The sequence below is a fragment of the Pituophis catenifer genome, unplaced genomic scaffold, assembly GCF_029215685.1.
Source record: "Pituophis catenifer annectens isolate HBS135680 unplaced genomic scaffold, rPitCat1.0.hap2 SCAF_3, whole genome shotgun sequence".
NCBI classification, from domain to species: Eukaryota; Metazoa; Chordata; class Lepidosauria; order Squamata; family Colubridae; genus Pituophis; species Pituophis catenifer.
In genome coordinates, this window is record NW_027256883.1 from 25,481,798 (window position 1) to 25,507,890 (window position 26,093).

Consider the following 26,093-nt stretch of genomic DNA (forward strand, 5'->3'; position numbering starts at 1 on the left):
AAATGTTATACCCATGGCCAGCATAGCCATAAAGTGGACACAGTGACATTAAGCACTTTAGTTTTAAAGCCAAACATATGTTTCAGAGCAGGGTGAGCCTGCATGCCACAATTGCTGGTATTTATTTAAGCTGCATTTTTTTCCTGGATCAACAGTCCTTTAGAGAAGGCATGAGAATGCTATCAGCACCTCCTTAACACAAGCATGTAATTTCCTGGAAATACAGAGGATAAATCTTTATACGCATTTGAACTGTCTGGATCTCCTGATTTTCCTGGCGCTTGACAGCTGTAGAGTAAAGGGGAAAGAAAACTAATTTTGGTCTCCATTCTCTAAATCATTGATAGGCAAGTTATGAGTTGCTTGTGACCTCTAACTGCATCACCAAAATTTAGTGGCGAAACTTCTGATTTCAAATGATATATCATTGCTTTTTTTTATAAAATAACAAAATGGCTGCCTTTCGTTGCTGGGAGATTATTTGCACTTTCATTCCTTAAATTTTCATGCAAAACAGGCTCAAATATATTTGTTTCCATACATTCTGGTAACATTACTTGGAGGCATAATAATAATAATAATAATAATAATAATAATAATAATAATAATAATAATAATAATAATAATAATAAATAAATAATTACTTGGAGGAATAATAATAATGATGATGGTGAATGATGGTGATGTCAGGTACTTGCTGCAAATGTTGCCCAGTGCTGCTTTAAATGCCCTGTAAACTATTTGAGCCGGTGAGCATTTTATCCTCTGAATGCCTTATTACATTGCTAAGAGATTGACATCCACATTTACTGAATGTTATAGTAAAGAGCTTAAGTTGCCTTGCTGGCCATTAGTTGACTGTAAATTTTTTAACATGCAAATTATCTTCTGTGATTTAAATTACTCTAACCTTCTGATCCCTTGAAACTTTATTAACTTTATTCCTGTCATTATTTTGCATTTGAGTAAATATTTGATATTACCCTGTTTCCCCCAAAATAAGACATCCCCTGATAATAAGCTCAATTGGGCTTTTGAGCGCATGATAATAAGGCCAAGCACTTATTTCAGGGTCTTATTTTTGGGGAAACACGGTAATATGCTATTGATTTCAAATTAGGACACTTGTATATAAATGACAAATGCATGTGAACGAGAAACGTTTGAGCCATGATAGCAACAGTTTTGTCAAGGTTCTTATTTATGCTTCAGAAGCAGAGCGCTCAGAAAGGAATACGTTTGCTGAAAGATTATCTGCCGTTGAAGCTATTGCAAATGCTATTTCAGTGGTGTCAAGTAACGGACCAGGAAATCGTGCAGGTTCCTCCAGCAGTAGAAGGTAGGTTAGTGGCGATGATAATGATGTTATCCATTCAATCGAGTCTGACTTTTGGTGGGCCAGGTCGCTCCACATCTTCCACTACTTCTTTGAATTTTCCTACATTCTGGCTGGTGTCAGTTTTGATGCTGTCCAGCCACTATGTTCTTTGATGGCCCAGTTTCCTTTTAATGCTGACTCTTCCAAACATAATTGCTTTTTCCACTGAATAAGCTTCTTGGATGAGAAGTGAAATGCTTTCAAAGAAGAAAGAAAGTAAGTCCAGTTGCCTTTTGGAAAAAGCACATTTGGGACCTTTGAATTGTGATGCTGGAGAAAATTGTTGTTTTTAATAATTAATATTATTATCAATGTAATGTGGATCACAAGAAAACCGCATCATTTCAGATTAGGTGAAATCAGGTTTGATTGCTTAGTGGAAGCCATAATGAAAATAACACATATATTTTGGACATGTAATATAAAGCTAGGATTCACTGGAGAGAGCTGACACTTAGAAATATCAAAAGGAGTTGGAAGGAGAGGCTAATGAAAGGCAAGATGGCTGGATATTTTTACTTGATGATAGAAGTATAAAAGTATAAAGTATATAGTATAAAAGTATATAGAAGTATAAAGTTAAATTTTAAATTTTAAATTGATTTTAAATTGGGTTGTTTTAATTTACGGCCAAAATATTTAATTATTTTAAACTGTTTTTAAATTTTGTATGTTCTGTTTTTTACTTTGGCTGTTCACCGCCCTGAGTCCTATTTGGAGAAGGGCAGTATAGAAATGAAAAAAATAAAATAAAAAAATAAACTTAGAAGAATTTACCAGCTTAGCAGGCAATTTTGGTAAAATTACATATTTTTTTCTAAAAATGCACCATTATTTATGAGTTCCTTTTTATTGTTAGTTTGCGACTGAGAGAAATGATGAGACGATCTTTGAGAGCAGCGGGTTTGGGCAGACATGAAGCTGGAGCTTCATCAAGTGATCATCAGGATCCTGTTTCTCCTCCCATAGCCCCTCCAAGCTGGGTTCCTGATCCTCCAGCAATGGATCCCGGTAAGATCCTGAGATGTTCCTCTGCATAATTGCAGATTCCAAACAAATGTTAATGGTATGCCAGAGTCATGTAGTGAGAGTCATGTAAATGTAAATGAAAGACATATACTAGCATTAAATACCTATAATAGGTATGTAATATAACCTATTTGATTGTGTGCAGTATTTAATGAAGTGAAATTACCACATGAATTTGTAGCAATTGTTGCTCATTTTAGGCTTGTTGCTCGCTGTTTACTAGTTACTTTTAGACTTATTGAAGAACCTTTGGCTAGAAGAAAACTTAAAGCAGTGATTTTTTTTAGTTAATATGGGAGGGGGTCATGTTGGGATGTGTTTTATTTATTGATGTTCATCCTGCTATTCTGTTTGCTAAAGATGGTGACATTGATTTTATCCTGGCTCCTGCTGTGGGATCTCTTACCACAGCAACAACTGGCACTGGCCAAGGACCAAGCACTTCTACCATACCAGGTGAGAGAACATTATTTGATATGCTTAAATATATATCTTTGCAAACAGATTGCAAGTACACTCTACCGGTGTACTAGCTACTGTTGTTTGCAAGTATTTCTGTAACTCTTACAAGTATATTCCATAATAATTTGGATGCATTAAAATATGTTGTCAGTTAAAATGTTGCTTCAGAATATAAAACGTCCAGTGCTTCTATTTCCACTAATATTGATAATTTTGTCATATCACATTTCAAATATAGTTGCAATAACAGTCATAATTGTCACAGCAACAAAGCAACTTTTAAATTTTGTTTTTCATCTATCTTTTCTCATTTGTAGGTCCTTCTACAGAACCTTCTGTAGTGGAATCAAAAGACAGGAAGGCCAATGCACATTTCATACTGAAATTGTTGTGTGACAGTGTTGTTCTACAGCCATATCTTCGGGAACTGCTGTCAGCCAAGTAAGGGTCTTCTTGATAAATTTCATGCATTGGCTTCATACTCTTAAGAAGCAGGTAGAATAACTTGCCTCTTCAAGAGAGTCAGTATTTGGCTTTATTCCTGCTTTTTCAGTCAAGCAGCTAGGTTGAAATTATCTGTCCTCATATTCCCCTATGAATTTTTGAAAATCAGGACTCAAGTAAAATGTATGCTGTTTTTTAAAAAGTCTTTACAGTGATTATTTTTTAAAAAAATCTTTCCTGAAGATATTTTAATTGGAAAATGATATGGATATATTTTTACTTGTAGGGATGCAAGGGGCATGACACCATTTATGTCTGCAGTCAGTGGCAGAGCCTATCCTGCTGCAATTACTATTTTAGAAACTGCACAGAAAGTTGCCAAAGGTATGGATATTTTTTTAAATAAAAATTGCTAATGATTTAGGGTTTTTTTTTTCTTTGGGAGTTTGACATATTTTATAATATAGAATGAATAGAAAATTGCAGTTTCCTTGCTACTTGTCTATATTACTTGGATTATTCCTTTCTCTGTAGTTGGATTAATTCAGTTGAAGGAATTTTCTTAGAAAATTTATTTCTTTACCCTTTATGTAGTGGATTATATTTTAATTGAGACCCAGGTTGTGGAGTGGTTAAGGCTTCAGGCTAGAAACTGGGAGACTATGAGTTCTAGCCCTGCCTTGGGCATGAAGTCAGATAGGTGTCCTTGGGTCAGTCAGTCTTTGTAAGCCCTAAGAAGGAGGCAATGGCAAACCACTTCTGAAAAACTTGCCAAGAAAACATCAGGGATTCGTCCAGACAACCTCTGAGAATCGGACATGATTGAATGAAGAAAAAAACTATTTTCATTACTTATTGCCATTTTATCTTGTTGACTTAAAAGCAGTTTCAGTTTATTAGAGGAGAGTGTATAGCAGTTTCTCTCAATAAAGCCAAATAGTCAACCTATTCCTAGGAAGAATTTAAATTTAGTGTAAGTATCGTATAATATGTCACTGAAGTAAAGCAGTGTTTCCTTTTCACTATTGCGGAGCTTCCTGAGTATTGAGGTTTTTAAACCTCTAGTTCTGATGTTTAATTTGGAACCTTCCCTCCTCTTTCTGCTCCTTCTTTTTAAAGCAGAGGCAATGTCAAGTGAAAAAGAAGAAGATGTCTTTATGGGAATGGTTTGTCCAACTGGCACAAATCCAGATGATTCTCCTTTGTATGTTTTGTGTTGCAATGATACTTGTAGTTTCACATGGACTGGTGCAGAACATATAAATCAGGTACATTTAGGGAGTCTTGGTTGGCATTTTTGTCATTTTTTTTTTGTTGCCAGGTTAAACATCTTTATTTCCCCAAGTTTACAATTTATTTTTAAAAATGCACATTTGTTTTTCCCTCCCTCCCTCCCTCCCTTTCTTAATCTCAGTATTTAAATCCAGATGTAATTATTCTTGCAATAAACTCATTAACTTATGCTTAATTTATTTCCTTTAAGTTAAAACTATGACTAATTTGATATTCAGTCATTGATAAACGAGAAGTGTTTACTTAGATGTTACCTGCCTTACTACTTGTATGCTAAATTAAAAATCTAATCTTGGGTAAATTGGGAAAGGAAACAGTGCTCAGCTGATGTTTAATAATGAAAAGGTACATATAAATAATAAACCAAAAGAGTGGCTCGAATAACATTCCTATATGGATTTATAAAAGAGAATTTATTAAAATTTTGAAAGATTCTTTGAGAAGAGACAAAAAAGAAAAAAATTCTATTCTAGGATATATTTAAACAGATTAAAACCCTTAATGGTAACCCTTAATGGAATTTTGCTAACCAGAATGACAAGACTTTAAAGTTTTGTTTATAAATAAGAAATGAGACAAAAGAATTCTTTTGTTGTATTTTAGGTGAAATTTAAGTGATAAGTTACTAAAATTATTTTATACTTGCTGTGATGAAGGGGGAAGTTACTTCTTTATATTTTTCTTTTTCTTTACTATATTCTTATTTTCCCCTTATTTTTTATTTTTCTGTTTTTTTTCTATTTTTCTGGGTTTTTCTATCTTTTCTACAGTTTTTATTTTTATTTTTTATTTTTTTAGTTTGTATTAACTTTTACCTTTTTAATTGTAATGCTTAATAAAATTATTGCAAGAAAAAAAAGTGAACAGAGCTGAAAATTAACCCAATTTTTAAAAATGTGTCCAGAAGTCTTAATATTCTTAAAATAGTTACTGCTGCAAATGCAGTTTTTGCAGTGGTTGTCTATTCTACAGAATGAGAAAAGGAAGTCATAATTTATGCCAAACATCCAGTATACATCCAATATCTATGTGTAGAGAGAGAGGGGAGAAGGGTGTTATTTTGACTTTTTCTAAAATGTTGTTTTCCTCCCATTTCAGGATATATTTGAATGCCGAACATGTGGTTTACTGGAATCTCTGTGCTGTTGCACAGAATGTGCACGAGTGTGCCATAAAGGCCATGATTGCAAGTATGTTTATGTTTATTGTAATGAATATCACAGATTCTTTTAACTACACCCATTTTAGTGGGCTCTAAACACAAAAGAGCCATCACAACACAGGTATTCAGAAGCTGTACTCACCATTATTCCGCTATTCCCCACTGCCATTTCTACTCCTACTCCTGCTATTCCAACTACTACTTCTGGTGAGTTTTGCTAGAGAAAATTATGGTACCTCTTTCTAGGTGTTTTAGGCTACTTCAAGCTGCTTTATTTCCATACATGAACACAGATCCTCTACACCCAGCTGTCTCTCAATAAGTTTTTATATCCAATAATGTTGTGCTGACTGGGGAGATGGCTGAAAGAGACGGGACAATAGTAGCACAAGTACTGGCCATTTTCTGGGCAGCCTGCTCTCTCACAATGAGATTTAAAATTGTTCTTATGTTTTTTTGTTGTTAATATATGGAAACATAAGACACAAAAGTTGAAATTCAACATGTGGAGGCCATTTCTATTGGGGTGAGAAGATGAAGATTCCCTCAAGTCAAGATTAACTCTAAATGACTACATGGCCTTTGTTGTTTTCTTTTCTTGGCAACATTTGGTAGCTTGCAATCTCCATTTTCTGAAATGTTTTCCTACTTCCCAGTCAAATATACAGCATGGCTTGACTGTCTTCCATCCAAATGTCGACCGATCCCGCTTTCTCTCTCTGTTTATCTCCTTTCTGTTTAGACACAGGGGTTTGAGTTTTCCTTCTTGGCAACATTTGCTGTATATTCACAAGTACATAGGCAAGGGACAATTTACTCTTTTTCACAATTGTTACTCTTAAATTAGTACAGCCTTTTATACATGACCATAAAGCTCACATTTTTAGATCTACATTTCATATTGATATGAAAATTGATCATAGCATAATTAAAATTTTCTCTCTTTCAGGCTTAAACGCACCTCACCTACAGCATACTGTGATTGTTGGGAGAAGTGCAAGTGCAAAACATTAATTGCAGGACAGAAATCTGCCCGTCTTGATCTGCTTTTCCGGCTGCTTACTACTACAAATCTTGTCACCATGCCAAATAGTAGGCAAGTGCCTGTTTATTCCAAATGGGAGAAAGTGATCTGGGAAATTTAGAGCAGTCTTTTTTTTTTAAAACACCTCTCTCTGTGTTCTAGGGGGGAACATCTCCTACTGTTCTTAGTACAGACAGTTGCGCGACAAACAGTAGAGCACTGTCAATACCGGCCGCCAAGAATTAGAGAAGATCGTAATCGTAAAACTGCAAACCCTGAAGGTAGGCCGTTCAATGATTTTACACAATTTTCTGCTATAGTCTTACCTGTCAAGATCTCCCAGCACACATAAAACGAGGAATAATATATAATATAAATACTATTATATTAGCTATCCCAGGCTTCTCTTTCCATTATTTTCCCTGCCTTACTTAGGATGAACTTAGCTGTTTTTATCTTGTATTTCCACAGTTGTCTTCCCTTTCTGATCTTAATATTTACTTCTCCCATCATCTTTCCAGTCTAGGAGTATACAACTGAACCTCTTTTTTTTTTTTTTTGAGGGTCCACTCCAAATTGATAAAATCACCCTCTGATTTGGAGATGTCAAAGACATTTTAAGATGTGAAATGGGAAGTCTTAAGCATCTACAATACTTAAGGCATCCATTTTGTTCTTTAATTCACCAAGCCTCAAAATGCAAAAGAAATTGTACATGAACGAGAAAATATGTATCCTATCCATAGATGTCTCTAAGTACCAAACATAACAGAATGCTGTTCACTTATTTCGAAAGCTCTTTCTGCTTTGAGGCAGGGAGGCATCAAAATAATACTATTTCTATTAAATTAATGTTTTTGCCATCCTCTTATAGAAAATAGTGGAGTATTTTTTTATTGTTTCTCAAATTATTTTATAGTGGCTTCTCCAGACTTTCTTCCAACCAAACAATAGATAAAAATGGAAGGGAAATTTGTGAGAGAATGTAGCAGCAGATTTAACCATGTAACTTCCTTGATTTCCTGAGCAGTTCAATTCATACTTTCAAGCTTACCAAACTGGAAGGACTTTTTATTCCTCCCATTTATATAACTGACTATCTCACAAATGTGACTCTGGATGGCTTACAATAAAAAAAAACAGTTAAAAAAAAACTATAATAAAAGTAGCAATATTTATCAATGTGGCCATCTCAACAAGTTTCCATTTCCCTAAGATCCCAAAACCTGTTGACATAGCCATATCTAATTATGGAAAAGATATTCCATTCTGGAAAAGCTATTGAAGTCTTCTTTTATTTGTATCTTAGATTCAGATATGCCTGATCATGATTTAGAACCGCCACGATTTGCACAGCTTGCCTTGGAACGTGTTTTACAAGACTGGAATGCCTTGAAATCTATGATCATGTTTGGCTCACAGGAGAACAAAGACCCGTGTGTATAAATAACATGTTTCAGTTACTTTGAAAATTTGCTCTGTGTTGTAGACGTGCAACTACATTTTATTCTCTTTTTCTCTCTTTTTGCTTTTTTCCAAGTCTTAGTGCAAGCAGTAGGATTGGTCATCTTTTGCCTGAAGAACAAGTTTATCTTAATCAGCAGAGTGGTACTATTCGTCTGGATTGTTTTACACATTGTCTCATTGTGAAATGTACAGCAGATATTTTGGTAAGGCGTCTGTGTTTCTTTCTTTCTTTCTTTCTTTCTTTCTTTCTTTCTTTCTTTCTTTCTTTCTTTCTTTCTTTCTTTCTTTCTTTCTTTCTTTCTTTCTTTTTGGTATACATGGTGCCAATTTTCTTTTTCAATTTAAATCTCATATAATAACTTGCAAATCCAAGCTGTGATGTGACAGTTGTTTTCTTTAGCTTTTAGATACTTTGCTGGGGACACTTGTCAAAGAATTGCAAAACAAGTACACTCCAGGTCGCAGAGAAGAAGCAATTTCTGTTACAATGCGGTTTCTGCGTTCTGTAGCTAGAGTTTTTGTAATTCTTAGTGTGGAAATGGCTTCCTCAAAAAAGAAAAAGTAAGTTCCTTTTTTTTAAAAAAAGAATCTTTACCCCAATTAACATTGGGGTGAAAACTGCCACTGTATTTTTAAATTATGTATACATTCATGTAGGTTTTTTTAATAATGAAGCTCAAGCTTCAGTTCAGTATAAAAGAAGAACAGAGAATGGCCACCTGCGTTTTGTAAATAAATGTCCCTTTCATATGGAAAACTTGTGACTCACTAGCTTTTGTCAAAATGGGAGCAATTAAGAAAAGATAATAATCATTTCCATTAGCTTTAAGCTGTCTGCTTGACAGCTGTTTTGGTTCTATAAATTAGATGGAAATGTAGCATATTATGCCTCTGATCATTACTATTTTAAAGACAGTGTACTGAAGTGTTTATTGGCGGAAATAATTTGGCATCATGTCTAGTGACATACGTTGCCACATGGGCTCCACTTTTATTTATTTGTTTGTTTATTGTTTAAACAATATAGTGGTGCTTTTATACCTGTCAGATCTCTGGGTATGTGCATTGGAGAAACTATCCATCTTCTTAACAAGAGCTGAACAAAGTGCTCCATAGGGTTGAATTAAGACATATTTTATTTTGCTATTTATTTTGACATAAATATTTTGCTATTCTTACTGCTTTTCATTTTGCATGGCGTTTACACAGTCTGATTCCTGGGAACAAGTTTACTATTGAAGGAAAACAGACAATGGTAATTGGGTAAAGAATAAGGAATCATTTTAGCTCTATATTCCTAGATTTATCTACTAACAAAATAACAACAACAATGTTGCAAAATATGTCAAAGGTTGATTTTGCAAGAGTTTGAAAGATGACAGCAGGATAATGATATGCTGGCATATTGGATACAGCAAGGGAGTAATTAAGGGTTGTTGAGAGGAAGGATCATGGATTTGGAGGAGTAAAAGACATAATTGAGTGATCTATCAAGATACAGCAGTACAGAAAAGGAGATGGAGCAAAGTCATAAAGGGATTTAAATAAGGATGAGGAATCACACTGGAGTAAGCAGGAAGCCAGAATTTAAGAAGGGAGGTATATTTAATTAGAACGAGAGAAGTGACCAATTTGGGAAACAGAATGCTAGTTACTAATTAATTCTGGATAATGTGAGAACAATTCAGTAGTTCTGAGACCTGATCAGGACTTTGACACATTTTTTTCTTCAAAAGGATTTTGTTTTGCAGCATTGTGGGAGGAAAAACAGCTTGACCATGGAGTGAATGTAAGGAGAAATCGCTGTAATTACATGGGTAGCAAAAGCATTAAATAAGTGTAGTCTTGATTTATATGTCTTTTATATTTTGGTCCCTTTGGAATTAATAGATTCCTTCCCAACTCTTTTCCAGCAACTTTATTCCGCAGCCGATTGGAAAATGTAAGCGTGTATTCCAAGCTTTATTACCTTATGCTGTAGAGGAATTATGCAATGTAGCAGAGTCCCTCATTATCCCAGTTAGGATGGGTATTGCACGTCCTACAGCACCTTTTACATTGGCAAGCACAAGCATAGATGCCATGCAAGGCAGTGAAGAGCTGTTCTCAGTAGAACCTCTTCCTCCACGGCCATCTTCTGACCAGTCCAGCAGGTAATGTCCAGCACGTAGCTTATTATGATTACATGCTTCTAAATGCAATGCAATATGCTCTTTGTCAGGTTGTCTTTGGTGCAGGTGAGTTTACTTTAAAGTAACAAATGACACCCGCCACTCCATGTATAAACATACGAGCAAACAGTAAAAGACCTGGTTCACCAGTGTGATATAAATAAAAAGAATCCAAAATGATAAGTTTCTATATATTTTAGAAGGACAGCATAGCTGAGGATCCCACAAGTAATCCTCAACTTTTGACCTGTCACTTAGTGACTGCTTGAAATTACGATGGGCTTTCCTGGGGTGCTTAAGACTCAGTTCCAATGCTCCCCCCGGTCACATGAACCCACATGGGGCACTCAGCAGCTGGCACACATTTATGGCTGTTCACAGCCTCCCGTAGTCACATACCTGCATATTACAATGGTTTTGCTGAAAGATGGCATTTTCATACAATTTTTGGCAAAAGTGGCCCATAGTGAACCATTAGTTTGCTTAATGACTGCTGCAAAAAAGAGACTCAGGCCGTGGTTATTGCTGTCTGCTTGTGCTGCTTCCTTAGCTCCAAAACTGGATCCTAAAAGGCTTTTCAGAACTTGCCTGGTAGAACAGCCTGCCAACCTAATTCACCCTTGACACTCTTCCAAGCTACTTTGGGGTTCATTTCACCAAGATACCTCATCCAGAGGCCCAGTGCTTGGAAAAATGCCACAAGTTTTCTTCTCTATTTGTTCTTTTTTATTGTCTTTTGAGAAGAACATGGCTTTGTGTTCCCACAGTGTGCAAAGGAGAGAAAACCAAAGAGCAGCATTCTTTTGTTCTGCTTCATTGTTCTTATTTGGAAAGGAGGACCAAACTACAGATTGGGTGACATGTTTAACATACGCTGGGATGCTCAACTTCCATCCCAGGACTGGGGGACAGTCCTTCAGCTCTGGTTCTCTTATTGTTGCTTCACACTGAGATCATTGGAGGGAGGACTCAGCAGGCACTAGTTTTTGGAAACAGGGTGGCATAATCAGATTGAACATAACTGGAACCCTGTCAGATTACCAAAAATAATTTGCAACTCTGTCACCATCAAAGTTGCTCACAGTCCCCAATCTAGTTTGAGAACCAGTGAATTTTTGTAATCTAAACAGAAGCATATTCTTTGGAGATAAAATGATTATACCCCTCTTTGATTTGGATGACTCCGACTTTCTGGCCTCCGAACTCTCTGGCCTTTGCTAAGGCACTGAAGACCTGGTGCTTCCCCTGGACATAGAGTGAAGTTGTGGGGGGAGCCCATCTTGTGTTTGATTAGAAGTTTGTTAAGTGACTTTAACAGTGCTTGGTTGATTTTCATTTTCTAAAATGTGTTTTCCAGTTTGTTAACTCCCCAGATTTTGGGCAGGCGTATAAAGTCAGTTACGTAACAAAAATAGTCCTAGAAAATCTTCTCTCCATTGATCTGTTTCATTTTTGATAACAAAATTATTTTTATGAATATTGCTTTATGTTTGTATTTTTAAAAGGCTTTTTCTCCCTTCTGTTTTCAGTTCCAGTCAGTCACAGTCCTCCTATATCATTAGGAATCCACAGCAAAGACGGATCAGTCAGTCTCAGCCAGTTCGTGGCAGAGATGAAGAACAAGATGATATTGTGTCAGCAGATGTGGAAGAGGTTATTATTGTAATTGTTTTCAATGCACAATGTTGTATGTATTTCAAAACAAATACTGGTTTAGGATAATGTGAATTTTGTAAGCATGTGCACTTCTGCCTGTAAAGTTAGAACTGTGCTTCATAAACAATTATCTAACTTTGTAGACAGCAATATAAAATATTAGAAGCACTGTCCTGTTGACCTCTAAGTATCCTGGACTTTGAAAAGAACAGTATGACCTATTGTGTGTATTTCATTTCTCTTTGCTTTGGGGGATTCTGTTTGGCAGTTCTTGAACATAATAAAAAGCACATGCATAAAATATCCATAAAGGTCAGATTTATATATACAATAAGTTGTAAGTCATAATATGTGTGACTTGATATAATACTCTTTCATGCCAGGTTGAAGTAGTTGAAGGAGTTGCAGGAGAAGAAGATCACCATGATGAACAAGAAGAACATGGTGAGGAAAATGCAGAAGCAGAAGGCCAGCATGATGAACATGATGAAGATGGTATGCTTTATCTCTGCCTTTGGTTGAGACTAGGCATAGATATGGCCTTGTTCATGGTTACTCAAAGAATGCAGTAACATTTTCATTGAGGTTTATTTTCTAGCAAGTCTGTGTTAAAGTGTAGCATAAATTATCCTTGCATTAGTACTATTATAAGTTAATAAGAGCTGACTTTTCATATTGATTTCAGTTCTTCAATAAAATATTGCAGAATGTATATCTTTTATTTTAACACAATAAAGTCCACAATTCATCTTACTTTGCCACAAAGGTGGTAGAAATAATAATGTAACTTGTATATCTTATCAAAAGCATTGAAAAGGATCATATTTACTATACAGCACATCCCCAGCCTTTTCAGCCAGGGTTAAGAGAACTACTTTCTGTTACAAGCAGGAACATGGTGGAAGAAATATGCAGATTTCCAATGTGATGGTAAATAATAGGTGTGATTTAAACTAGGTTTTTTTTTTTTAAAGAATCTGAATTATTTTGTAATCTAAAATACAGTGCTAAAATAGTTGCATAAATTTCATTATACTTACCATTAGGAAGCGATATGGAGTTGGATTTACTGGCGGCGGCAGAAACTGAGAGTGACAGTGAGAGTAATCATAGCAACCAGGATAATGCTAGTGGGCGCAGAAGTGTTGTCACCGCAGCTACGGCAGGATCAGAAGCAGGTAACGTGCTTTGTGTCGGCTTCGTTTTCCTGGGATACCCCAATACAGTACATTGAAAGAAATTGGGATAAGAGTTGCTTTAAGTTTGAGAGATTGTTTGAAAAGTGGAGAGATATTTTGTCTGCATATTATCTAGGGTAAATATATGCCCCAAAGACTCCAAATAAGAGAGTTGCTTTAAATTAGATTGTTTTGAAAAGTGGAATGATATTTTGTCTGCATATTATCTAGGGTAAAAAGATGCCCCGAAGACTCTGAATAAGAATTGTTTTAAAACATTAGATGGTTTGAAAAGTGGAGAGATATTTTGTCTGCATATTATCTAGGGCATAAAGATGCTCTGATGTATCTAGTTTTATTTCTTATGCTAGAAAATTGAATATAAATGCCAAAATAAAATCTTGTGAGTGATGTACATAGTACGGTATGCAAAAATAGAGTTGTGTCTATTGTTACAATTTTTAAAATAAATATTTTATTATACATGCTGGAAACAGGGATTTCCAGTTTTCCAAACAAGGCCGATCTAATTGAAGCAAATGAGGCTAGGTCATTTGAAATCAGGTTGGGCAGTGTGCATTCTCCTGATGTTGGACTATTAACTCCAGTCATCTCATATCACTGAAAATACTCACTAAGACTAGTGGGATTGAGGTTCAATTGTGTTGCTTGTCTTTGCTTTGAAAAGCCATTAAATTGCCCTTAGAAAATATGCTCCTCCATAGAAATGTGAAACGATCAGCTTTTGGGTATATGCTTTTTTCATAGGAGCTAGTAGCGTGCCGGCTTTTTTTTCTGAGGATGACTCTCAATCAAATGATACCAGTGATTCAGACAGCAGCAGCAGTCAGAGCGATGACATAGAGCAAGAAACCTTTATGCTGGATGAGCCACTGGAGCGAACAACCAGTAGTTCTCATGCCAATGGTGCAGCCCAGGCCCCCCGCTCCATGCAGTGGGCCGTACGCAACACCCAGAATCAGAGGACCACTAGCACTGCACCATCTAGTACCTCTGCTCCAGCAGGTATTTCAAAAGTCTTTTTTTTATAAAAAAATTCCTAGTCTGACATTTTCTGATTCACTAATTTTTGTTGTTGTTTTTTTATTTGAGTTTTATTTGGTTTTAAGAATTAAACAATTCTTATTCAACTCTTGTGCATGACTGTGACCATTTACATATCATCACACTAATGTTCTCCGATACTCTATATAATTTTACAAAATCTACTATTTGTTACTTCCCTTTTTTTCTATCTTCAATCCAATTATACAATTTCTCTCATATTACGTGAAAGTCCAAATCCATCACTCCTTTCAGTTCCAGTGTCATTTTATCCATCTCTGCGCAATCTAATATCTTTCTAATTATTAAATCTCCGGAGGGTATGTTTGAATTTCTCCAACACTGTGCAAATGCCAATCTTGCCGCCGTTGTCCTATGTAGAATAATATATGTTGTTGTTTTTTTATATTTCTTTTTCATTATTCCTAGAAGAAACAATTCTGGTGTATATTCTATCTGGAAGCCTGTTACTTCCTGTATTCAACTATGTATTTTCATCCAGTATTTTATTTTTTTGTTGTTCTTAATATAGATGCTAATTTTTACATGGTGTAACCCTGCAGAATTGTCTTTTTACCTATCATGTGGTGCTTTTTGTTGTTTAAGAGCCACCTACAAGCAGGACAAGATGGAGGTTCTGCTTTGGGTATAAATACTTGGGGTTTGCTTTTGTCTATTTCTTCTTCCCAGAATGCTCTTTATTTTCCCTCCCTTCAGCTAGTTCAGCAGGCTTAATTTATATTGATCCATCCAACCTGCGTCGGAGCGGAACCATCAGTACCAGTGCAGCAGCCGCAGCCGCAGCTCTTGAGGCGAGCAATGCTAGCAGCTACCTAACATCTGCAAGCAGTTTGGCAAGGGCGTACAGTATTGTCATTCGACAAATATCAGATCTTATGGGACTAATTCCCAAATACAATCATTTGGTATACTCCCAGATCCCAGCTGCAGTGAAGCTGACATACCAAGATGCTGTGAATTTACAGGTACAATGAAGTATGCTTTCTAGCTATATATATATATATATAAAAGAACATAAAAATCTGACCTTTTCTCATTCCAACTCATAACTCCTTTTCTCTCCATAAATAGTTACTCATTTGGTCAGAATCTATTTACTTGTGTGTTATTACTATTTTTCTTATTTGCTCTATATGCCTCTTGGCCTTATTTTGAAATTACTGGGCGGAATTTCCTCCCTGCATTATAGCTGAGAAATTCCTATAGTTCTTCCAGATGCTCTCAAGCTGTGCCAAAATAGGTTGGATCTACATACCAGCAATGGATACGTCCAAATACAAGCATGCACACAATGTATGAATCTAAGCCTTCTCACATGCTTATCCATTTGGCCGATTCAAATAACTAGAAGGTCTCCATCTCTCTCCCTCCCTCCCTCCCTCCCTCCCTCCCTCCCTCTCTCTCTCTCTCCCCTCCCTCCCTCCCTCCCTCTCCCTCCCTACTACTTTTCAGCTCTGCAAAATGGCACAGAATGAGGGAAATCAAAGGCAGATGTAAATAATTACAGGACTCCATGATCTGCATTTGTGTAGAGGAAAATACACATGCTGCTAGAGAGTCAATCAGGCAGCCTGCTAAAGATGCTACTGATTACTAACAAGGGACATTCCTTGCACTAGGCTCTGTTTTCTAGCACCTGCAGTTTACTTAGTTTATTTCAGTCTCCCCCATTCTCCAGCCAGTTTTGCAAACCTATTTTGAAAATTTCTGGAAGCTTAAGCCTTAAGCTCTTTCAGTCAGAATGATTGAATAACAAAGAATGCTGGATAAACATTTCAAGCCATTGTTCTTCTTTTGCTACTTTACACTCACTGATGCATTTCAAAGGGTAAAATCCTAGCAGGAGGTTTATACTTGTGTGTGCCTGGAGTGGAAGAGGGGAACTGAAAACCTGGCATGGATTTCAGACTGTTCTGTGATCCAGATTTAAACTGCAGTTAAAGATTCCTTATACTTCTTTCCAATCTCTGGTTTCTTGGTTGGTCAAAAACATGATAAATGTTTGCTTGTAAATCAGGAAGTTATTAAAAGGAAAATTTGAGAAGTGATCCAATGCTTGCAGAAATGTAAAAAGAAATATTACTAGGAAAATTATTATCCATCATCTATCTGTATTATTTTTAACAAATGGGCAATAATATTGTTTTTAGAATTACGTCGAAGACAAACTGATTCCCACTTGGAATTGGATGGTGAGCATTATGGACTCCACTGAAGCTCAGCTGCGTTATGGATCTGCACTTGCCTCTGCTGGAGATCCCGGCCATCCAAACCATCCTCTTCATGCATCACAGAACTCAACCCGGAGAGAGAGGATGACAGCGCGTGAAGAAGCTAGCCTAAGGACTTTGGAGGGTAGACGGTATGTTAACAATTGTATGTTAAAAAAAATTCTGTAAATAATATGCTGTGCCAAAAAATTCAGAGCAGCAATTTATATTCAGACATATAACTTTTATTATAGTATGGTCATATTTTGTTGTGGCCCATACGCGGCCTGTGCAGCTGGTGGCTGATTCGGACAGCGAGGAGGCTGGTGTGGTGCTGCGCCAGCAGCCTGTGCAGCTGGCATTCAAGTCGGACAATGAGGCTGGAGAAGATGTGGTTCCAGAGGCGGGGATTCAGCCAGGGCCTTCAGAACCTCCAGAAGCTTTCTTAAGTGAAGAGGACGAAGAGGAGGAGCCTCTTCTCGATGCACGGGCACACAGAGCTGCCAAAAGGCAGGAGTGGTTCCTCAGGCAGAAGTCTCCTCGAGAGTAAGGCTTGGGGCTAATTGGCCACTCCCTTAGCCTATTTAAGGAAGAACACCTACTGAAGCAATTTGCAGGGAACAACCGTTCACTCTCCTTCGTGCCTTGATCTTAGTTCTTTGCAAATTGCTTCTGGGCTTTCTGCCAACCGTAGTAAGATTAAGATTATTTATTCTTTGGATTCTTGCAGGCTGTTAAGAAAGTTAATTAGCAGCCTTTGTTTTAGTAAACTAAGGTTTGTACAGACTTTGTGTGTGCTGCGTTCTTTGGGGTCCGTAGCTGGGGCAGAACATATTTATACAACTAAGTGATAATATTTTGGACTTAACCATGATTGTTTTTTTAAAAAATCAGCAATTGTAGAATGTGTGATACTTCTTATAATTGCAGGCGTGCTACATTGCTCAGTGCTCGACAGGGGATGATGTCTGCAAGGGGAGATTTCTTGAATTACGCCCTCTCCTTGATGCGTTCCCACAATGATGAGCATTCTGATGTCCTTCCAGTCTTGGATGTCTGCTCACTGAAACATGTAGCCTATGTCTTTCAAGCTCTCATTTATTGGATTAAAGCAATGAACCAACAAACAACTTTGGATACGCCTCAGCTGGAACGGAAGAGGTAGAAACCAGATCAGTAATAGACAACTAGCTAGTTGAGCAGCAAGTTGTATTTCTTCCTCTTATCTTTCCTTAAGATTAAATATATGTTTTAGGATATATCATGCATTTGTGGCAGACATACATAATTATATTTTTATAAGATTAACAGCTGCACTTAATTCACAAATAAGGCAAGTGTCTTTCCCTTTATTTCGAAAGAGTTTGAGAAACTATCATAATTGTACCACCTTTAAATTGCTATTACATAGGTTTTTCATTTGAAAGTAGAATACTTCCTGGAATTCTTAGGTTACAAATGTAATCCACTTTCTAATAACTGTGGCCAATCACAGCTTTGAAATACTGATTTTTGGATTTATTGTTCTAAGTTGCTACAAGAGAGATTTGATCGAGCTTGCTGAGTTTTACTCCTAGCTAGCTAAAATGGAATCTTTTTTTTAGGACTCGAGAGCTTTTGGAACTTGGCCTGGACAATGAGGATTCTGAACATGAAAATGATGATGATACGAATCAAAGTTAGTATTAATATGGTTTGGGGAGAAAAGAAAATGAATGGAGACTTAATTATGCCTCGCATGCCTTAAGGATTTGTTTTGAGGCTTAAGAATCTTAATATTAAAATTAATAAATTATTTTTAGAAATAAATAAATAAATCAGAAATAAATTGTTTTTGAAAATAATTTAATTATTCCATTTAGCATAGTAGAATTACAATTCAAAAATAAAAGTAGTCATCTCATAATGTATTGTCATTTTTCATAAGTATTGAGACATATTAATGTAGTGAAGCAAATTATGTTGTTTCACTAAAGGAAAAAACACTTTTTAGTGGAAAAAAGTATGTTAAGTATTTCTTTATGGGATGTTTTGTGCAAATACAGACTGACACATTATCATTTAGCAACCATAGATAATTTCCAGGTTTCTGGCTTTAAAGTAGTAATGGAAGACTGTCGTCTCCTATATCCTCATTTACTGGTTTGGATTTTTTTCCTTTTGGAAAGAATAATATTAATATGCATGGATGAGCATTTTACTATGCTCCTTGACTATCTCTCTTTCAAAAAAATTAATTTTGCAGAGCATGATGGGAATAACTTTAAGCTTAAATTCTGCTTGTTCATGCAGAGTGTTTCTTCACTTAAAATACAGGAAATTGGAATATCTGGTGGATTAAGCCAGAATTTTGGAAATTCAATTTCCTAGACTCCAATGCTCATAGTTTTTTCTGTATTCCAAGGTCTTCCTATGTGATCAGCATTCATATTCTTAATTGAGCCTCTCACCTTTTAGAATTTGAACAGCTCAGTTGAGTATCAATTAGAAGTAATAATATGCTAGAAATAATAATATCAATTTGTCACCTGAGAGATATGTGTTCAGTATGAAAAGAAATAAGATCTTGATAGCTGTTCCTGCTGGTGATGCTGTTGTGTATTCAAACCACCCTTCGTGTTTGAAAAAGGGAAGGGAATTAGAAGAAATTTATGCCTAACAGATCTTTTTTGCATGGAACTGGTAAAGAAATGCAAGAAGGAAGAAAACTTTGTATCAAAATAGTAATGTAGTATCATTGATTGATGATTACAAAATTGGTGATTTCCAAGTATTCCAAAATTGAATTGTTTCCCTCCTTCACATTTCTGCTTTCCAGGTACTACACTTAATGACAAGGATGAGGACTCCCTTCCAGCTGAAACAGGCCAAAATCATCCATTCTTCCGGCGATCAGATTCTATGACATTCTTGGGCTGTATTCCACCTAATCCTTTTGAAGTTCCTCTAGCGGAGGCCATCCCTCTGGCTGACCAGCCTCATCTGTTACAGGTAACCTTGACTAAGAACGTTTATTTGGTAGGTATTCTGCTGTTCTGGCCTTTTCAGGTTGAGGCATCCGGAGCATATTGGGTGACGTAAAATGACTTTCCCCCCCAAAGTAGAGATCTGTCATTTCACTAGTACTTTTGTTGAAATATGGAACACCATTCTGGTATCCTTAATAGCAGTAGAAATCAAGTATACACAAGATACTTCAGCAGCAGGCCAGACAAACCAACATATGTTTTTTGTTTTTTTTTACATTTACATCACTTTTGTATGAACGTTAGTTATGTGTGTGCAGAATCACATTTTTGATGCTATCTCTGCTTTCTTCTTGCAGACCATACATACTAACTCATCTGCACAAAGGCAAACATCTTTACAAAATGCTTTAAAAGAAATGTTAGCAGTTTATCTTCCAGGCAGTTAGGCAATGACATGAATGGAGAAGATTGATCATTTTTCCTTGTATCTCGGCTTTGTGATCTGTGTCTCGGCTGAGGATAAATTCAACACAAAATGTTCATGTGCAGCGTGTGCCCGCAGTTTCAGAGCTAACACATCCTGTTTAATCCAGATTGGTTAAGACCTGGGGGGACCCAGCAACCTTGTAACTGGTTATATTTGAATATAATTAGGCTGTGGTGATATGATTGAGGGAGAGTGGTGGTGGGGAATATCATAAGAGAATCCCATTGCAACTCAAATGATACCGGATTGGGCAAACCAATGTGGAGTAATTTCCAGAATGAATTTTATTGAGTTGGTTGTTCCATCTTCCATCAATTTTATTCCCTTACTTTCTAGGAAGCATGTAGATATAGGGAATCCCTGGAGGCCATCTTTTCATTGGAGGTGTTACTTGGAGCCCTGAGATTCATCTATTATTAACTAGGGCTTGTGAAGCTGGCTTCAAACTGTAGTTTGAAATCAAGCTTGAATTTATCCTTAATATTGATTCTGATTTATGGCTCAACCATGGAATGACACAGGAGAAAATTTTAATAGAAATAAGATAGATATGTCAGTACCACCACCCCACCCTCTGGTTAAATGATCAGTGTGTTATATTTATCTCAGTGTTAATACTAATATTGTTTTTCATGGATAAATTGTTTTTCAGCCAAATGCTAGAAAAGAAGATTTGTTTGGTCGGCCAAGTCAAGGTCTCTATTCATCGTCTGCCAATAGTGGGAAGTGTTTATTAGAAGTGACCATGGATAGAAACTGTCTTGAGGTAAGAATTTGTTACGTGTATTATATAATTCGTATAGCCTTTTTCCCTTTCCTTTCCTCCGTTTCTTCTTGCTGTTGCTATTCTGTCGAAAAACCAGTGCAGCAGTATCCGTGCTTTCCTCTGTTCTCCACTCTCGGTGAACTTCCTGCCCTTGTGAGACCCTTGCCTTGGCTTAGAAAATTAGAAGACAATTTTCTTTCTTCTTTATAATTTCAACTCTTATGCAGGTGCTGCCATGGTGTTTTTACCTTGTTGGTTTTGATTCCTTTTTTAAAAACAAATTTATTTAAGATTATAATTGCAATAGTAAAAATTAATAGAGGGTAAAAGAAAGAAGAGTAAAAAAAAAGGAAAAACTGCAAAGGAAAAAATTAAAGAATAGAGAAAGAAATGTAAGAATATAATGTAAGAATGTAAGAAAAAGAATATGTACAGAAGTGACTTCCAACCTTCATCAATAGTTAAACAGTTTTAGTACATTTTCATCTCCTCTTAATTTACAACCTAAGATCGCTTCATTCCATGTCCCAACTCTTTATCTATAAAGCATCATCATTTGAGTCTTGGTGTCATAAAAAGTCTGTTAAGATTTGCCAGAAATAATAACATATAATTTATAATCTGGATCAAACAACTAATCCTTATTGATCCAAAGAATTCTAATAACTTTAAATTAGTTAATAAGCAATTTCTGAACAGAAATTAGAAGGTATGTAAACTTAGTGTCCTTTTAAACCACTGATGGTGGTTTGAGCATGGTTATTTATCATCTCCCATATTCAAAATCTGTCAAAGACCACTGTCTTGTAGTGACCTTGTGAGGAGCAACTTCTGGAGTACTTGTGAGCAAAAAAAAAAAAAAAAAAAGTACTTTCCATCACACGTTGGTTTTGATAGGTTCCAAAATGCTATTTTGAAATACTGTATGCCATTGTGATTATGTTCAAATTTTTGTCAGTTCTTAGCAACCACATAGTTAAATTTCTCCATGATGATTTGCCCCCAACCTGGTCTTTCAGGTTTTCTAATTGTGCACACATCATCACTGTAACTGAGTACATCCATCATCTGGTTATCCTCATCTTTTCGTTCTTTTCATATTTCCCAGACCTAGGTATCAGCATAATGTGTTCAAAGTATGATAATTTAAGCATGTGGTTTTTTTTAATTTTTTTTTTTTAATATAAACATTCCATCTTCCCTTAAACAGTGTGTCGTCTGGGTACAAATATCTCTGTGTAATAACCATCAAAATTTACAACAGCATTCATTACATTGATATTAATTCTCTGATTTTACAATTGTAATATTGAACATAGTAAACCTAATTATTTTTCCTCCTTAACATATCTTCTAATAAAAATCTAAATAATATTAAGCATAATGATCCCAACAATCATAACAATAATAATAATAATCATTATCATATTGTTTACATCTCTGTCTTATGATATTTTCTACTCTTATCTCCTCCTTTTAATTCCAACTTCCATTTTTATTCTCTAAAAATAAATAATGCCCATATTGTATAATATTCTGTTTCTTCTTTCTCCTTAATTGCAAGTGTTAATCTGTTCATTTCTGCACATTCTAATATTTTCCTAATAATTTAAGCATGTTGATTTGTGCCTTGAGTGAGAACTCCAGGTTGATTTGATCAATGATCCAGTTGGGTTTTTTTTTTTCCTTAAGAAGAATTAAAAAGTTGCTGCTTATGCTATCTTCACTTACCAACTGCTCTTTCACTGACCATTCAAAAATACAACAGCATTAAAACACAAGATTTATGACTGGCCCTTGAAATTGTGGCTGTTACACTGTCCCAGCAATTAAAGATGGTGATTTGTGTCCTTGGCAACTGACATATATTTACATTGCAGTGTCCTGAAGTCACATGATTTTCATCTTTACAGCAGGCTTCTAACTAGCAAAGTCAATGGGGAGACCATTAGTAAATCTAAAGTTGTTGCAGAACATTGTACTTAACAAACACTGCCAGTAGTGCTGAAGTGACTTAACCAAACTGGGCACGGTCACCTGACACTTCATTTTATGTCACTTAATGTTAGGAATTGTTGGTCCCAACTGTGGTTGGTACGTGAGGACTTTAGGCAACTAAAATTTCTGATCCCACAGATTTTTTTGGAAATTCAGCACTCTAAGTTGTATTTTTCAGAACCACATTGAGGAATATGTCCTGAAAGTGTATGACATTATTTCAAAAGCATTTTAATATCCTCTTCATTTAGGTTCTTCCAACCAAGATGTCCTATGCAGCCAATTTAAAAAATGTGATGAGCATGCAGTATCGGCAGAAGAAAGAAGAAGAACAAAATGTGCCATCAGAAGAATCAGAAGGTTCAAAGCCGGGGCCGTCAGCACACGATCTTGCAGCACAACTGAAAAGCAGTTTACTGGCAGAGATTGGGCTAACTGAAAGTGAAGGACCTCCTCTAACATCCTTCAGGTAGCATTGTTTAAAGAAGATGTAAAGATGTAATTTCCCATGGGGTTACGGAAGTTCTCTGGCTGGGGGAATTCTGGGAGTTGAGTTAGATAGCAAAAAGAGAGAGAAAGAACAACTACTCCTCCTGGGTGTCCCTATGCAGTCCAGTGTGTAGTTTCAGGATGATAATAGAGCCTTCTCTCTGTGCCTGTTGAGCAGTTATAGATCCTACTGTCTTTCCAGTGTAGAGAAAAGGTCTGCATCTTCCTGCAGCAGCACAGCACACAGTCTGGGCTTGGGAGGAATTGAAATAGGTAAACTGAAGTGAGGCATTTCTAAAAACAAAATAGACTTATCCCAGCATCAGAGAATTCAAAACTTATGGCAGACAAAAAAACCAAGTATGAGGATAGAGGAGTCTTGAGATTCTGAAAATCACGGGATGCATATGCCTGTTGTGTATCTGTGGGGAGTATGAAAAGGAAGGGAAAGATGTCTGAGGAGGAGAAGAAACATGCTTTATTATTAATTACTGTTGTGATCCAGGCCCATGTAGTTAATATTAAATGCAAAACAGTTCCAAAAAACAGATTTTATTAAAACAGCTGAGAATTAACTCATTCTCAGCGTATTCCAAATTAAATGAAAACAAAGTCCTCAAAACACCGTTCTTCAGTTTATCTCTGACCTTGGGATAATTAGGCAAACTGCCAAAGGCTTTTCTTGGCAACAGTTCACAAACAGAAGATGCTGACAAGAAAGAAATACATCCAAACATGAAGCAAATCTCTCAATGGTTGTTTTCTGGCAAAGCGGCCAAGAGCCATTGCTGGTCTTTTAAGCCTTATGGGAGGGGCCAATCATCTCTTGGCCCTATTTCCGAGTTGCCCTCTCTGCTTTAGCTGCTCCTGCCTTCTGGCAGCTCTTCTCATACGTGCACTAGGGACAGGCGCCTCCTGTTCCTCTGCCTCTCTACTGTCAGCCTCTGGAGGCTCCAAAGTCCGTGCATCACTCCCTGATGGGCCCTGGCCCCATCTCTGCCTCCAACGCAGAGCTCTCATCCATGCCTTCCCCATCCTCCAGGACTGGCCCATGTTCTTCCTCAGCCTCATCACTGTTCGACTCCGCTGCCAGCTCCGCAGGCTGCTGGCGGACCACAACAGTTGCCAACAGATAATCATTAATATAAAACAGGCTCCCTACCCAGTTTGTTCTCTTTCTTGTCGACACAATTAAATGGTTTGCTTCCTTTTTAAATAATAATGCTAAGAACACAATTTTTAGAATGGGCTTTGGAAGCAAAATTTAAAAGAACTGTTTGAATTTTCAACAAGACACTCTCCACAAATTCGGGTTTGATTTGGCAAGCAATTTTGAATTGCAGCTTAGTTTGCCATTGAATTGGGTGGCAGGAATAGTAATTTCTTGAATATTAATTCATTTTCTTGCTTATGTTAGAACACACCTTGATCTGACTTGTAGGATAAACATTTATCGTGCTAGATAGGCAAGAATTTGGGGGTATATAAAAGTGATTGCGTTTTTGATTTGTTGTTTGTATTTTTGTTTCACAGGCCACAATGTAGCTTCATGGGAATGGTGATTTCTCATGATATGCTGCTTGGACGTTGGCGTCTTTCTCTAGAGTTATTTGGGAGAGTATTCATGGAAGATGTAGGAGCAGAACCTGGATCGGTATGTTTTTGTTTTGTCAATTAAAGGGCCACTTGGTTGTATTGTGGGATTTTTCTTCTATTAATGCATACATTATCTTTGTAGATCTTGACTGAATTAGGTGGTTTTGAAGTGAAGGAATCAAAATTCCGCAGAGAAATGGAAAAGCTGAGAAATCAGCAGTCTAGGGATTTAACATTAGAGGTAATGAAATTGATCTTTTCTTATTTTAGTTTGATTTAAAAGATGACATGTAGTGAAATATCCTGTTTTTCATTTCAGCATTTAGGGTATAAAATTGATCTAACCATCTAAAATCGTTTCAGAAGAAGTGACAGAATAGATTTCAGAATCGGTAGACTCCAGGGAAGTAAAAGAAATCTGCCAGATTTCTGTGTGAATTAATAAGTAAGATCTGCTATAATGGATTCCGCCACATTATGGAAAGTGGTATTGAATGGAGTCCACAAACATCTGGGTTTGGTTTTTTTTTTTTATTTGGAAGTAAGTAATCTGCATATGCACAGACACAGTCAGTATTAAAGCCAAAGAAAAAATGTGTTAGAAAAAGAATTGGGGGGTGGGGGGGGGATTTGTATCACAAACTACACATGTATATAAAAGTTCTGTATATCAGAAAAAAATACCAATAAAAGTTGTAAAATTATTAATTTTTAAATAAAAACTTGATAGACTAAAATACTATTTATGTTCAAAGACAATAAAACAGTTATCTAGCCATCAGAAATATAGTTGAAAGCCAGTTTAAGTCAGTGAGATGATATACTGTTGATTGTAAGGCCATTGAGACTAGATGAATTCTGGTTTTGTAGGGCTGTGTGTCTGTATTTTTCACAGTACTAAAAATTGGTTAGGATGCTAATTAAATTAGAAACTCTGAGGAAGGTGGACAATGAATAAAACAAATAAGTATAAACTTCTCAAGCCGTATTTTGCATTTCATCAAGAGATTCCAGTCAACAATATCAAGACACCATTAAGCTACTATCAGGAAACCCTAAGATTAGCTAAATTGCCAGATGGTATAACAGCCAATATTAGGACTTGGCTGAACCTTCTAGAACAATAATGCTACAGTCAAGGAGTCCATTTCTCCCATTTCCATATAATACATACATAGCTCTCAATAGTGAGAAGCAAAGGAGAGCTTACTTGGCCAGCTATTGAGTC

The 26,093-nt window shown here is 36.3% G+C and overlaps 1 protein-coding gene across 2 annotated transcripts in view; it reads left to right on the forward strand.

Moving 5' to 3' along the window:
- The window catches only part of UBR5 (ubiquitin protein ligase E3 component n-recognin 5), an 83,301-nt gene that overhangs the window by 46,410 nt on the left and 10,798 nt on the right, over positions 1 to 26,093 (forward strand). For both annotated transcript variants that reach the window (XM_070940403.1, XM_070940404.1), the window contains exons 22-47: positions 1,213 to 1,339; positions 2,238 to 2,389; positions 2,768 to 2,863; positions 3,187 to 3,310; positions 3,600 to 3,697; positions 4,433 to 4,581; positions 5,705 to 5,796; positions 6,718 to 6,864; positions 6,955 to 7,073; positions 8,102 to 8,228; positions 8,333 to 8,462; positions 8,660 to 8,820; positions 10,173 to 10,412; positions 11,960 to 12,083; positions 12,470 to 12,581; positions 13,133 to 13,264; positions 14,033 to 14,290; positions 15,047 to 15,315; positions 16,501 to 16,712; positions 17,491 to 17,721; positions 18,165 to 18,238; positions 19,379 to 19,551; positions 20,669 to 20,782; positions 23,032 to 23,249; positions 24,803 to 24,923; positions 25,008 to 25,106. In XM_070940403.1, coding sequence (XP_070796504.1) covers positions 1,213 to 1,339; positions 2,238 to 2,389; positions 2,768 to 2,863; positions 3,187 to 3,310; positions 3,600 to 3,697; positions 4,433 to 4,581; positions 5,705 to 5,796; positions 6,718 to 6,864; positions 6,955 to 7,073; positions 8,102 to 8,228; positions 8,333 to 8,462; positions 8,660 to 8,820; positions 10,173 to 10,412; positions 11,960 to 12,083; positions 12,470 to 12,581; positions 13,133 to 13,264; positions 14,033 to 14,290; positions 15,047 to 15,315; positions 16,501 to 16,712; positions 17,491 to 17,721; positions 18,165 to 18,238; positions 19,379 to 19,551; positions 20,669 to 20,782; positions 23,032 to 23,249; positions 24,803 to 24,923; positions 25,008 to 25,106 — 3,899 coding nt within the window. The remainder of the gene's footprint in view (positions 1 to 1,212; positions 1,340 to 2,237; positions 2,390 to 2,767; positions 2,864 to 3,186; positions 3,311 to 3,599; positions 3,698 to 4,432; positions 4,582 to 5,704; positions 5,797 to 6,717; positions 6,865 to 6,954; positions 7,074 to 8,101; positions 8,229 to 8,332; positions 8,463 to 8,659; positions 8,821 to 10,172; positions 10,413 to 11,959; positions 12,084 to 12,469; positions 12,582 to 13,132; positions 13,265 to 14,032; positions 14,291 to 15,046; positions 15,316 to 16,500; positions 16,713 to 17,490; positions 17,722 to 18,164; positions 18,239 to 19,378; positions 19,552 to 20,668; positions 20,783 to 23,031; positions 23,250 to 24,802; positions 24,924 to 25,007; positions 25,107 to 26,093) is intronic.